The sequence below is a fragment of the Ananas comosus genome, linkage group 13 (genome assembly GCF_001540865.1).
Source record: "Ananas comosus cultivar F153 linkage group 13, ASM154086v1, whole genome shotgun sequence".
NCBI classification, from domain to species: domain Eukaryota; kingdom Viridiplantae; phylum Streptophyta; class Magnoliopsida; order Poales; family Bromeliaceae; genus Ananas; species Ananas comosus.
Genome location: NC_033633.1, coordinates 1,769,996 through 1,784,852, shown reverse-complemented (window position 1 = coordinate 1,784,852; position 14,857 = coordinate 1,769,996). Strand labels below are relative to the sequence as shown.

The 14,857-nt window shown below is 34.9% G+C and overlaps 2 protein-coding genes across 2 annotated transcripts; both read left to right on the top strand.

The window, feature by feature from the left end:
• Positions 3,516-4,883, top strand: LOC109719581. Its single transcript, XM_020246347.1, has 3 exons — positions 3,516-3,707; positions 4,257-4,347; positions 4,497-4,883. Exons 1-3 carry the CDS (start codon positions 3,659-3,661, stop codon positions 4,648-4,650), a joined length of 294 nt encoding a protein of 97 aa, XP_020101936.1. The 5' UTR covers positions 3,516-3,658; the 3' UTR covers positions 4,651-4,883.
• On the top strand, positions 7,478-9,930 carry LOC109719137 (BTB/POZ domain-containing protein At1g01640). The gene is made up of 3 exons (XM_020245669.1): positions 7,478-7,852; positions 8,308-8,481; positions 9,170-9,930. Exons 1-3 carry the CDS (start codon positions 7,673-7,675, stop codon positions 9,659-9,661), a joined length of 846 nt encoding a protein of 281 aa, XP_020101258.1. The 5' UTR covers positions 7,478-7,672; the 3' UTR covers positions 9,662-9,930.

Below are 14,857 nucleotides of genomic sequence, written 5' to 3'. Positions count from 1 at the left end.
CTTAGTAGAATCTTGGAGTTTTGAAATGAACTTAGCGAGAAATATGGAATGACTAGGTTTCGAGCTTGAAATTTTGAATACTAACTATTAAGTTCTTAGGCTTCGTTTGGATTGTGGGGAGATTGCATTACTGTGGTGAGAAACAACAATAGAAAAATAAATACTCTGTTTGTTTCCATTATATTCCGCATATTGCGGTTAGTCGGTTACGATATATTTTCTGCGATTCCATCGGAGAATGCAGAAGTATATTCCTAGATGCTTTTTCTCAACTCTATTTTATTTAATAGCGTTAGATAAACCTCAATACCAAACTAAGTCTTAGTCAACTGCGTAACTGCGTTGTGTACGGTCGGTCATTTAAAATTATTGCTGTTAGCGGAAGCAGAGAAAAAGCCAAATAATCTTTTTTTTAAAAATTAGTACTAAATTTTTCCAGTAGAATAGAACCAAGCATGTGCTCATGTCCTTCTAGGTGATTAGGGAAAAAGTCAGCTTTTGAATTTCAATCCTTAGCAGAAGTGCTTTTCACAGACGTAGCTTTCGGCTGCGCGATTAGGGGGTAGTCCGCGCGTGTCCACTAATTTCTCCCACCTCTGACATCTTACGACAAAAAGCCACTGATAATAAGTGGCCTTATTTTTTTTTTCTGTGTTAATTGGAGTGGTTGAGTTAGATGTATATAATATATAGAAGCCAATTTGCTTCTCTAAAAAGGTCCCACCCGCACTAGTTCTGCTAGTGAAAGGAGGATTCGGATGAGATCCACTGCACCCTCTCTCTCTGGATTTATTTGGAAAATAGTTTCCATTTGGGGAGACATGCAAGATACTAATTGGTTGGTCAATAATTTGTAATTTGACATGCATGATTATTAGATGATGATTAAATAAAGAATCAGTATCTTAAATAATCTACACCAACTCTTTATGCTTTTGTAAACCAGGCTTAGTGGGTCCCAAGGGATCTTCTCTAATTAGTGATTTTGGGAGCATCATACTTAAAAGAGTTCATTCACACTTTAGTTAGAGCCAACGGATGGATTCTGCTTAATCAGTTGTTTTAGAAGTCGGGTAAAATAGTGATACAGTTTTTTTTTTTTTTTTTTGAGAGATAGGTAGCACGCTACCCGCTTTGTTTATTTCATTTAGAAATAAACTTAGCTAGAAATGTGAATCAACTAGGATTCGAATTCGGGTACCAACCACCAAGCCCTTTGTCACTTGCTCTAGGGACGGTCGGTAGTGAACTAGTGATGCAGTTAGAGTGTATAGTTGTTCAATATTATTATGAAAGCAATTGTATTAAAAGAAGCGTTACATTAAAATATTGTAGAATCCGAGTATCGAATATGAGCTTTTACTTTTGAACCTCAGAATCTCATATCTTCTTTCTGTTGTTAGTGAAGTTTCAATTTTTTTTTTGCTTGTATAAAATACTTTGTGACGGGCTGTTGTTACCAAAAGAAGAAAAATGAGCATAGAGCACTTAGGCACAGGGTATAAGGCTTATGAGGGTATAAGGCTTATGAAATCAAGTTAGACGAGGATGGGCCGAAATTGGGCCGGGCCATGTCCTGAAATTGTAGTTAGTAAAATTTGAAATGGCCTTGGCCTGGCTTTAAAGAAGGCCCAACAACTTCGCACGGCTAGGCACCATCAAAGGCAGCTGATCCGCTGGTAATCATGCGTCCCGTATGTCAACCAACACGTTCACACAATTTGATTCTCTGAAGCACTGCCGGCGCATCTACAATACCTTTTTGACTGCGTAACGGGTGACCCAAAGCAATACAACTCTTTTATGTTTCAGTTCACATTTTCAGGTGCGTGTATGGATCCACAAATTATATTAGATTGTGCTTAGGGATATCAAACAGGCCAGGCGGCCTGTGAACTGCCCGGTCTAGCACGACCACAGGCCGAGCTGGACCACGAGACGGCTGCTACGGTACTCGTTCAGGCCGGTCTAGGACGACCACGGTCCGAGTTGGATCACAGATGGATGCAACATTATCCATTTGGGCCCAGCCCGGCCCGTTATGCTGGGCCGTGCTGGGTCGCTGCCTTTGGGGTCTGAGCTCCTACAAGGAGCTCTTCCAAGGTCTGCCCTTGGAAGGAGTAGGGATGTCAACGGGTCGGGTTTGGGTCGGGTTTTGAAAAACCCGAACCCGAACCCGAAAACTAGATTAAAACCCGTATCCGGATCCGAACCCGACGGGTTTTAAAAATTTATATCCATATCCGTACCCGACCAAAAACCCGAAACCCGAATCCGGACCCGGAACCGGCCAGTTTTAAAAATCCATACCGTTAAATGAAGATCTATGGGATAAAAATTATTAAATATTTTATATATTATATAAATAAATAAAAATAAAGTATGTATATATATAATTTATTCGGGTTTGGGTTCGGGTTCGGGTTCGGGTTCGGATCGGATAAATACAAAATCCATACCCGTATCCATATCCGTCGGGTTTTTATTTTCTATACCCATAACCAAATCCATACCCGTTTAGCTCGGGCAAACCTGCCCCGTTCGGGTTCGGGTTCGGATAATATTTCGGGTATCCATACCTATTGACATCCCTAGGAAGAAGTGGGTTTATCCAAAACTTCATAATTCACCTGTTTAAAATTATAATAAAATATTTGTTATTTTATAATTGCTCTCATAAATTTTTAATTTTTTTAATCAAAATATCAATTTAAATATAAATAATTTAATTCTTCATATTTTTGAATTTTATATATTTTAAAAAAATTTAAAAATTAGCGGGCCAGCTAAGAGCGTGTGGCCTGGCCTCGGCACAGGCCGTGCCTTTCGGGCACGAGGGCGGGGGTCTCGGAAGATCTAGCTCGGCATGGCTCAGCCCGGATTTGAAGCTGGGCCGAGCACCACCTAGTCCGTTTTGACCCAGGTAATGTAGGCCGAGCCAGGCCGGCACGGCTCACATTATATTCCTAGTTGTGCTAGAATATTTTTTTAGAAATAACAAAAAAAAAATATTTTTATTCTGTTTTCAATAATGAAGCATCCCAATTCATGATTGACACTGCTAGCCACGGAGTGTGGTCGGACCCAGCCACTTATTATAGAATTTTCGAGTTGTGTCTAAACCAATCACTTTTTGTAGTCCTAGGCCTAACCCAAAACATTTACACCCCTAAAACTACTCACTTTTCTCCAAAATCCACCTTACTTGTACAACAATCACATCCCTTTTTTCCCTTTTTGTTTTTTATAATATATTTTTTTTTCCTCCAAAAGATCCTTGTTCCCTTGCCCACATGTTTCTCTGAGTCAGTGGATTCCTACATCCCAAAACCATTTGATCACAACAATTCACCCAGACTCAGTTGTTTCCTCATCCTCTTCACCAAATCCATGTACCTAAAAATGGTCAAAATAGTCCAAAAACCTTATATAGGTGTTACACACACACCCCAAAAAAAAAAAGGGTCTAATTATATATATATATATATAGCCGTTGGTTTTTATGTTCATTCCCAGGTTTCCAACTGAAACCAAGGGGCCCCCAAACTGCTATAAATCAACCCCACCCCTCTATTTCCCCTTAATCACTTTTAGCATAAACTGAGATCAAAATTTGGGATTCATTTGAGAGAGAGAGAGAGAGAGAGAGAGAGAGAGGATGAGCTCCATTCAATCTTGGGTTGCTGAGCACAAGCTCACCAGCATTGGTAAGTAATTTTACACCTTGTGTTTTTCTTTTTCTTTTTTTTTCTTTTTTTTTTTTTTAACTTTTTTGTGTGTATAGATTGAAGGTAATTAAAATACAATCTTAGAAAATTTGGTAAAGCTATTTCATGGAGAGAGTGAAAATTACAATTAATGGTTCAGAAATTTTTGTTTGGGGATTTCGTGTTAATGTTGCTTTGATATATTTTTTTCAGAATATTTTAGCAGTTTTGCCCAAAAGATGGACGAAAAGAAGAAAAACTTTTGTTTGATTTTAATAAATTTGATTTATCTTCCACGAGGAGCCGAGAATACTGTTTAAGGATTTCGAGGGGATATTGCAAGAAATAAAAAACAAATAAATAAAATAGTGGAGTTTGCCAAATTAAATTTTCAAAATATTTTTTTTTAATTGTAAAAAAAAAAAATTAGTGCTTGAAGTGGCACTACAAGCTAAATATTTTTTTTTTTATTTTAAAAATATAAACTCTAATTTGAAACTTATACTTTTAAGTATTTCGTTTACTTATTTTCTTGTTTTCTTACTGCAGGCGCGTTGTGGGCGTCGGCCGTCGGAGCCTCGCTCGCCTACACACGCAAGCGATTGCCTCTCAAGCCCAGCCTCCGGCTCATTCATGCGAGGTACGCGCCCCACTCAAACTTTCAAAATTTAAACTGTGTCATTAATTAAAAAGAACAGAAAGAAAGAAAAAAAAAATGAACCGCGTAGTTATTTTAATAAAATCAATTATTTTCTGAAATCTCTGATTGTCCTTTTTTTTTGGTTCAAGGATGCATGCGCAGGCGCTGACTCTGGCAGTACTTTCTGGAACAGCTCTACTGCACTACTACAATACGACTAAAAATATCGAAGATGATGACGAAAATTACGCCCCGTCGCAGCAATCGACGGGCGACGACGAGGAGGAGAGGTGGAGTTGGTAAACTTGCGGTATATTCCGACGTATCCGGACCGGCTTTTCGGCGAAGCTAAATGCTAAAATGAGACATGTAAATGTTGTGGAAGGGGCAGTGGAGGGAGGGTTCTCTCTCACTGCACATCTTTGAGTACTACTCTATTAATTATATCTGCTTTTCTATGAGCGTTACAATATTTAGTAATGTTATCATGTTATTATGAGCACTAAATAAATTGGCTTTTTTATGTTTCTCTACAATTTGGGCTTTGTGATTTTTGGGCTTATTTATTTGGATGTTTGAAAATTGGAGATGAAATTATTAAAGGTTTCAATTAATGGCCCAAATAAAGTTGGGCTTGGCCTGCTACTAGATTAGATTTTTTATAATGGGTCCATCAAAATACTTAGCCCGTGATTTAGACGTGCCCCGGTGCTCGCATTGAATAATTGGTGCGATTAGGGCTTGTTTGGTGTAGTTGGAGATGTATACAGTTGAAAATCCAGCAGTTTTAATTATATATATATATTATTTAGTTAAATGTAGTGAAAAATATCGTAATTATTGTATGCCATTGAAAAGTATAGTAACAAAATTTTATCACTTGTACATGAAATATGAGGCTACATATCCTTTATGCATCCATAAAAAAAATATTTCTGCTTAAAAGTTTATGAGAGAGGTCGATTGATTATCTTTTGTCTAAAGTTAATCTCTCTAACTCATACAGTTGAGTCTCTTCGTACAGTTTCACCATAATAATTAAATTCAAATATATTAAATTAAATATCAAATTTAAATCTGCACGCATACAGTTACAACCATAATGCATGCAGATACAACTATGATCTGAACCAAGCAGCTCCTGAGATTTTGTTAACAATGGCATCTTATCCCTCCAATTATATCAACCTCACTATTGGGAGGTTGGTTGTGGGGTCAATTTTGGATACCTCACTATCTTGTGGTTGTTAAGAGGTTCTCTTTAGTTAGCAAATCCTTATCCCTCTCTTGAGGCAGTACACACCTACTTTGGTGTAGCCAAGGTATCCTCATGATCCACATCCAATGGCTATTTTCTATTTTGAATTTTGAGGAAGTTATTCAATAATAATTTATGCGTTATAAACATTTTATTTTTGTAGTTGCAATTCTAATTGTGAGTGAGTTTAATTTTAGTCTTCTCAAATATTTTTATAATTATATAATGTCTTAGAATTGTGCGTGGTAAATGATTATTCATCATATTCGGTATAAGTCATTGACATATTATATGATTGTAATCATCATTCCATATTCTTCACCAAACAACTAGTTATATTTGAATAGTACTATAAGATATGGCCTGATGGTCACATGTAAATTATTAATTTTCTCAGCTTCGCTTATTTCATTTAGAAATAAATTTAGCTGAAAATGTGAATCAACTAAGATTCGAACTTGAGATCTCGGTTACCAACCACCAAGTCTTTTGTCACTTACGCTACGGACGGTCGGTGATAATTGTATATATGAAAATACTTTTGTAGAGTATCAACCCAAGGTTCTTCTTAACAAACATACTACCTTCTCTCTCTATTCATGTCCCCCTTTTTTTTGTTTTTATTTTATTTTTTTAGTTTTTTTTTTCTTTATTTTTTGGATGGAAATATATGTGTTCACTTTCTTTATTAACAAGAGAGGTTGTGTGAGTGGGGAGATAGTGGTTGGGATGTGCCCTGCCTCATCACACACTTTTCTTCTCTTTGTCTATGGAGTTGGAAAGTCCCTCTCTTCCTTTTATCTAATCATTCTCCCAACACATACCTATTTTGTTATTGAATTAGAACTTTTCCCTTTTTCTTTTCATTGTTTCCCTAGCATGGAAAGTGTGATCATTTCCTAGAGAATATAAATCATTATTGCCCTTAATTTATGGCCCTTTAGATTCAAGATATATTGTGAACCAAATTGTTTGTTATGTAAAAATTTCCCAAGCATTAGGTACCCAACTGAAGAATTTTAAAAAGATAAGGATGGAATATATAAATTATGTTTAGTTGGAGATTTCGTAGAAGTGCTGATTTAGTATGCTGGTTCAAAATCACACTAAAAAGGGCATGTTTCAAAAGAAAGAAAAAAAATACTTCAAGTTTTGGAACGGTAGTTATTAACAGGTTGTTTGGTTGCACATAGTTACAACTATATAATTATAATTGCATGCAAACTAAAATTTGCCATTTAGCTTGATGTATTTAAACTCAATTGCTGCAGTCAAAATTATATGAAGAGACTCAGCTCAAATTGGCCGCAGTTTCAACTGGAACAGTTGAAAAGAGACTTTACATAAAAAGTAAGGTATAGAAAACTACAACCGTTGTATTTTCAAATGTATGGATCTCCAAAGATACTGTAATTATAATTATATCCAATCAAACAATCCCTAAGCGTGGTACAAACAGAATCACTCGTATTTTGCCTACATCTACGTTATATATTTTAAATTCGATTTGGGGTCCTCTTGATTTGTCCTGCATTATGAAATTGGAAGCTTATGCTAGTTTTTAGCTAGAAAGAAAGCTTCACATTAATATTGTTAATTATTATTTTTATTATTGTTATTTTGTTTGCCAAATATCTGTCTAAAACTACTGGAAAATAAAGAAGCTTTTCAAAAAATATCACAAGGGTAAACCAATCACACTACATTTTCCCCTTAATACTCAAGGCCCATGGTAATGATTTTTCCTTAAACAAGCACAAAAGGAACCCTAAAGAAGGCACCATTTTAACACAAAATTAATGTGATGAAATGGATTTCACCTCACTCATTGACCTAATGTGGGATTATTTTATTGAGGTCTAACTTAAAGGCATTATTCCTCAACCTAAAAAATAAAATGAACTAAAAAATAAAAAAGATGTACCCGCTAGTTAATATGCACCAAAAACCACAAAACAATTGCAACTTATATCATTGTCCAAAGTATTTAAGCACCCCATGAACAATGAGAAACCTCTTAGGCCTTATATGAGAACCCAAACAATTAAAGGAGAGTAAGAAGATAACATGGATTGTTGCATTTGTAGTCCCATGGCATCTTTGTATAGGCCTCCAAGGAACACAATTTGCCCCAGTTGCTATGAGGGAGCTAAATGCATGATTAGCTTCATTAATGAGCTCGAAATCGATCTCGACGCCGCTAATCCTACAAAATTCCATGGATTGATTAAGCCCCAAGCATCTAAAGTAAGTTGTTCTTTTTTTTTTTCCTTAGCTTTTTTTTTCATATTTGAACTCATGAAGACCCTTTTTTTTTATTCTACTTGATTTTTTCTTCAATAGTTGTGTAAATTGTAACAATAAGGCAAAGTACAGTGTTTTCAAAGTAAATATATATAGAGAGGGAAACATGAATTCGATTCATGATAATTCTACATATGATAACAGAGAGAATTGTGTTCTTTTTGGTCCTTTCAAGTCTCTACTTATTAAAAATGCATTTTGAACTCACAAAGAAGTCTTATTTCTCTTCCTTTAATTTTTCCCCAAGTTCTAATAAATAAATAGTGATTGAATTTGAGTTATTTTAAGTTGAAAAAAATAGTTATTGAGAGTGGAAGCTATTGTATATATGTTGATGTGGGATTTGTGGGTGTGATTATGATTTTTCTTTTTTCTCTTTTTTTGGGTTGGTGTTGCAGGGAATATCTGATGCATTCAAATGCATGAAGGAGATGAGAGAGAGAGAGGAGGAGATGAGAGAGAAATTGGGGTTCTTAGATGGGCTTGTGTTGGCATTGAGAGAGGGAATCCACACTGATATCTTAATTAAACCTGGTAGGGGGCCTCCAATACCTGCCCATAGAGCTATTCTGGTTAGTTTTATTATCATTATTATTATTATTATTATTATTATTATTAACTTTGTTTTTTAATCTTTTGCCAGATCAGGGAACCATCAATCTATAAATGGTTTATCATGAGTTTAGTAAGAATGCTTATAATTTTTTTTTAAAAAAAACTTTTGTAATTTCGTATTTTATTCTATGAATAAGATATCTGTATCGACAATCAATATTATATTTTTTAAAAATTCAATTTATTAGTTAATAGTAATATTTTTTTACTATTTTCCTAGTAATCAAGTGATTTTAAATACAGCTTACTTAAATATTAGATAAATAATGTCAATAAAAGAAAATGTAAAATTTGGTCTCTAAAATGTTGTAAGTGCCCTAAATAATGCACAATTAGAATGGAAAGAGCAAAAATAGATTTATATTTTTATCAAATTATTCCTTCCAATGTGGTGTTATCACCTACCTGAAAACAAACAAAATAGAGTTGGTTAAAATATTTTAAAGTAGTACTAAACTTTTTATCTACAGCTCGAAAACAGTGTCAACAACTTAATTATTACATAAAAAAATATTAAAAAATTATAAATTATGAATTTTTGTTTGATATTATTGGTCTAAATCGACGTGAAAGTATTAAAGAGTTTGGTACTCTTATTTTTTACCTTTTCTCACAGCATGTAACGCATTCTATCTGAAATTGTAGGCAACGCGGTCGGAGATCTTCCGGCACATGCTGTCCTCCGATGACGCGTGCAAGGCTCCCGCCGCCGATTCTATCTCCCTTCCGGAGCTCTCCCACGACGACCTCCGCGCCCTCCTCGACTTTGTCTATGCCGGGGCCCTCCCCCTCGCGGCCGGCACTACCACCACCGACATCGCTGAAGACAAGCGCCTCTACTCATTGCTCATAGCCGCTGACAAGTATGACATCCCTTTCCTCAGGAAGCTGTGCGTGCGCCGCGTGCTCGTGACGCTGCGCCCCGCGAACGCTCTCGGCGTGCTCGAGGTGGCGGAGACGTGCTCGGATAGGGTTCTCAAGGACGGGGCGATGAGGATGATTGCGGAGAATTTGGAGGAGGTGGTGTTCTCGGAGGAGTACGAGGCGTTCGCCACGACTAACGCGCATCTCGCGGTGGAGATCACCAGGGCCGTGTTAACGGAGAAGATGAGAAAAAAAGCAGAAATAGTCATATAGTTATATAGCAGTCCAGTGCACAAGGCGATCTCACAGTACATCTGTGAAAAAGTCAATCAAACATAGAAAATTCATAGCAATAAGGGGCGAAAAAGTTTTGCGCACCGAGCTGTAGAATGTGTGCTCCCTCTCCGCCGGAGGATTAAGTGCAAATTTGGTTCTAGATTTTATTTTTCTTCGTCACAGTTTATAGTTCAATTGTAGCAATGATTCGTAAAATTTGATATAGTAATAGTGATAACTTATATTTTATAGCAACTTTTTTTTTTTAATTTACAGTAATATTTTGATAGTCATAATTTTTTAATATAATGAAAAGAATATAGAACGTAACTTTTAACTTTTCAGAAGTGTTATTTTTTAGAAAAGATATATAGATCACCCTGTAGCTTCTTCCTTTTTGAGTCCAAAAAAATTTACCACATGATCTTCTACCCTATGGTACTAAAAACTAAATCCAAAGAGCCACGCGAAATAAACACTTAAGGCATGTTTGTCTCAACGTAAGTAGACTTGGAATTAAAGGTGTCCAAAATACCCGATATCCCATACCCGATCCGAACCCTACCCGGACCCGAACCGGACCCGATAAAAAATAAATAGTATACGGATAAAAAAATTACCCATTAAAATTTCGGGTATAGGTCCGGATATTTTATACCCATACCCGATTTGGACCCGACCCGAACCTAACTTTTAAATGGGTAGGGTCCGAAATAGTTTTCAAATCCGGACCCGGACCCGGACCCGATGAAATATCCGATAGTAAATAAAAAAAAATAAACTTTTGAAATTGAAGGATCAATTTTAATATGACTTATAGATGATGAGTCACTATGTATTTTCATCCTAATGAAACCCTAGCCGTCTCTTTTACTCATTACTTTTTTCTAATTTTTTTACTCTTTATTTTCTACTCTTTTTTTTCATTTCATTTCCGCCAACAATATTTCATTGTCAACAATATAGTTTGTTTATTGACTATTTAATAAAGTTTATAAAAAAATATATTTATACGGATATCCGTACCCGATTTAGACCCGATCCATATCCGATTTTGAACGGGTAGTATACGGGTAGTCACTACCCAGACCCGCTCAAATAGACCCGATGGGTATATTAGAAACTTTAGTACCCAGACCCGGACCCGACCCAAAGTTAAATGGGTAGGGTATATATATTTTTTTGTAACCATTTCTTTTTAGGGTATGGGTACGGTATATTAATTACCCAGACCCGACCCGGTCCACGGACATCTTTACTTGGAATGGAAGTGGACTTTGGGTTGAAGTGGAGTTCGGATGAAAATTAATTCACTTCCGCTATTTGTTTTTAACTGTGGAAGTGTAATTCTGTGAGTTCTGTTGTTTGTTTGGTTGAAAGTAGATGACGTAAAAAGTGTAGCTCTTCACTCTCGGTATACTTACCTTCGAAGTGATATCATTATCTATTTTGTAACTTAGTGAATAATAAATTATAATAAATAAAAATTAATATAATTATATATGTATATAATTATATATATGTATGATCATAAAATAAAATTTTAAAAAATTTGATTATTTGTTTGCATATAAATTATAATAATACAACAAATAAAATTCTAAAGTTAAAAAATTATTAACATTTAACAAATTCATTTTTCATCATTTTCTAAATATACAAATTAAACAAAAAATATATTAAAACTTACCTAACCAACTTTGATCACATTTTAGACATACAATTAAAATAAAAAATTTAATTACTTCTACAATTGAATATATTTGGAGTCGGGTCTGGTACTCGGGAGAGGAAAGGATAGAGAAGAGGGTAACCCTAACACATTAATTCTCACTCTTGCCTCTTTTCACCTCACCGAAATTGACTTCACCCCATGGAAGGGGGGAAGTCAATTTTATTATTTTGGGTGAACTAGACTTTCGGGCGTAATAAAATTATGATGAACCAAACAACGAAAGTGATCTATTTTTACCGAAAATTACTTCTCCTTTTCACTTCCACCCCACTTTCGTATAAACAAACAAGCCCTTAGAGTCGGGTGGCCTTCAAGTTTGTGCACAAACTCTAGCTGAATAATAACCCACAAAATTATGTTAATTGAGAGCTCAATAGTAACCCGCAAAATTATGTTGTGCTTTGTTTTATGTAGGGCTGGGAATTCACTGTTCGCAAACTAGTTTGTGTTCGACTCGAGTTCGAGATCGATCACTTGTTTAATAAAATGTGGAGCACGTACTATAATTTTCATCTCAAAATTTTAAAGAGCCAAACACAACTCGACATAACTGGAATATATACACACTGTGTGCGCGCGCGCGCGCGCGCACACACACACACACACACACACACACACACACACACACAAATGTTTACTATTTGGATTTTTAGATCAGCCCAAATGTAAAGACACTTATAATTTTGTGGATTTTAACTATTAAATTAAGATTCGAATTTTTTTTTACTTTTCACTTAGTAGAAGAGCTGCCTAGCTTACTGTTCGCGAGCCAGCTCGTGTTCGGCTTGTTAATAAACAAGCCTTACATGAGTTGCATTTGTATATTTTAATGAGTCGGGTCGTGTTTTGCTTGTTTAATAAATGCGCAAACATATGCCAACCCCATCGTGTTCGGCTTGTTGACGGCCCTACTACCATGGTCCATTTTTATTGGGCCAAACTCAAGAAGTGGAGCCCAAGTTGGCATTTGGGTCGAGCTTGCGCTCCGACAAGACCGGCCCAGTGATAGCACCTCTTTTGTATTCGCGATTAATAAATATTGAGGATAATAATGAATGATTCGAAATGACAAATACTTGGTGGCCCAGTTTGTGTGAAACATATCTAAATCCTAATGTTATGATAGCTAAGTTTCAATTTTTACCGTCGGAGCGAAAAATTTTTAAATGATCATAATTTTTCACTTAAGTGCCTGTTTTTAACTGTTTAGGCCTTCGTTTTTGCATTTTTAGATTATTTTTTAAAAATTTGTATATTTTGTGAAATTTCAATTCGACTACTTGGTTATTTTTAATCAGTTTAAATTTACAGATATATTAAGATTTATTATAGGAGATTCGGGTATCCCCTGTGTGTACACGGCATTCGATTAATATAATTAGTTTTTTAGAGTTGATAATAGTATTTCCTCGTACCGAAGGACTGAATTCTTCGTTCATCTCTTTCTTTCCGTTCTTATACCTTTTCATCTTATCCCACAGCTTTTAAACCTGCATCAATTTTACGGTAGAAATGTGCCCAAGTTGTCCGTAATTATTGACTTGAATTTGCTGACTAAGGGTCCGTTTGGCCTAACTTATTTGTTTTTTTGGTTGGGGTAACAAATTTTCGCCGTCCTTATTACCAAATTTTCACGGTCCACATTAGCACTACATTTGGAGTTTTCAGTGTCAAATAGATTCTAAAACTCGTGCGCTTATCATAAATCATGTGCATGCCAACCAACTCAACTACTAGAAAAAAGATTACATAGGGAGAATAAGCGATTAAGCGTGTTGGATTTATTTCTTTTCAGAAATAAATTTAACTAAAAATATAAAGCAATTAAGTTTTGAACTTTAATTCTCGAATATCAATTATCAGGCTTTTTGTCATTTGTGCTAGATCATCTCCCTCCGAGAGGCTTCCTACATAATTTTTGTTCCACCTGCCCCCCAAATAGGAACTAGTGGACCCTATCCATCTTAGCCTCCCTATGATCCAATCACACCTCTTAACTTATTCTAATGTTCTCTCATTCTCTCTCATTAGGGAATCACATTTACCATTAATCTATCAAGTGCCCATCACCTCCTCTCCTCTGTTGTCCACAAGAACATTGTCCTTACGGAACAAAACCCCACACACAATTGGGCTTAAAGAAAGTGACCCATGATTAGGCACCTCTACATATATGATGTAGGCAATAGCTCATAAAATACTTGTTCGGCGCACCGGCCGCCACGTTATTTGCATTAGAATTGAGGTTATATTAATTGTAGGGTTAATTTCATACATATTCCTACAAAGTTCAACTTTCATATATTATTTCTATAAAAGTTCTAATGTTTTCAAATATGTCTCTCTGGTTTGTTACCGTGAGAGAACCGTTAAAGAACCATTTATATTTTCAATTTTGTCATCACAAATATATTCCTTCAAAAGTCATACTAGTATAATATAAAAGAGTAAAAATATCAAAAACTAACTAGGGTTAAGTATTTAACCTATGATTAACTATTTTTTTCTAACGGATTCTAACGACAGGAACATATTTGAAAATATCAAGACTTTTGCAGGAATAACATATGAAAGTTAAACTTTATAGGGGTATTTTTGCTATTAACTATACTTGCAGAGACATTTATGAAATTAACGTATTATTATTATGGGGCAATTTCATAGATACCCCTCCCAAAGTTTAAAATATCATATATGCCCCTATAAAGTTTAAAATATCACATATGCCCCTGTAAACACTTAAAATTATCACCAATACCCTTACCGTCAGTTATCTTAACTTTACTATAGTTATTAAAAGATTAAAGATGGGTTAATTTTTAAAATGACCTATTTGCCCTCAACTATGCCTTAAGCAAAAAAATGTATGGAGACCCTCTCAACTATATGCCATTTTGAAACTGCTCCCTCAACTTTTATTATTTTAGTTGACAACCCATTAACTTTTAGTTTTTTAAAAAATTAACTAATTTTAGTGTATGAAAAATGAGAATTTTATCAAATTTTTTGATGATTTTACCAAATCTAGTGGCTCTATTTAAATTTTGGCAAGTAAATAACTATGTATAAAAATTTAAATAAAAATAAAAGTTGAGGATTTTTCCTATCTTTTTTTAATATTGGAAGCTTAAAAATTTTTTTAACCAAAATTATTCTCAATAATTTTCTCCATTAAATACATTAAAAAACTAAAATATAATATATTTTAGCCTACGAACAAAACTCTCTTTTTTTTAGTCGACAAAAAAATACATGCATATTGTTATTTGATTTATTTTTTATTAAATAGGAAAAAAAATTAAATCTATCTTTTATTTCAAAATTACTATTACTGATTAGGAATGTGAATTGATATAGGTACACAATTTTATTTGAACTCGATTTTGAATGGGGTGAGCTTAATCGATACTGAGTACGGATAGTTTCAGTTAAAGTTACAAAAAAAATAAAATCACATT

Excerpts from the sequence above, each read along its gene's own strand:
- LOC109719581 (XM_020246347.1), top strand. The coding sequence starts at position 3,659 with ATGAGCTCCATTCAATCTTGGGTTGCTGAGCACAAGCTCACCAGCATT. Across the intron at positions 3,708-4,256 it reads GCACAAGCTCACCAGCATTG|GCGCGTTGTGGGCGTCGGCC; the intron begins GTAAGTAATTTT and ends TTCTTACTGCAG. Across the intron at positions 4,348-4,496 it reads CTCCGGCTCATTCATGCGAG|GATGCATGCGCAGGCGCTGA; the intron begins GTACGCGCCCCA and ends TTTTGGTTCAAG.
- LOC109719137 (XM_020245669.1), top strand. The coding sequence starts at position 7,673 with ATGGATTGTTGCATTTGTAGTCCCATGGCATCTTTGTATAGGCCTCCA. Across the intron at positions 7,853-8,307 it reads TTAAGCCCCAAGCATCTAAA|GGAATATCTGATGCATTCAA; the intron begins GTAAGTTGTTCT and ends TTGGTGTTGCAG. Across the intron at positions 8,482-9,169 it reads CTGCCCATAGAGCTATTCTG|GCAACGCGGTCGGAGATCTT; the intron begins GTTAGTTTTATT and ends CTGAAATTGTAG.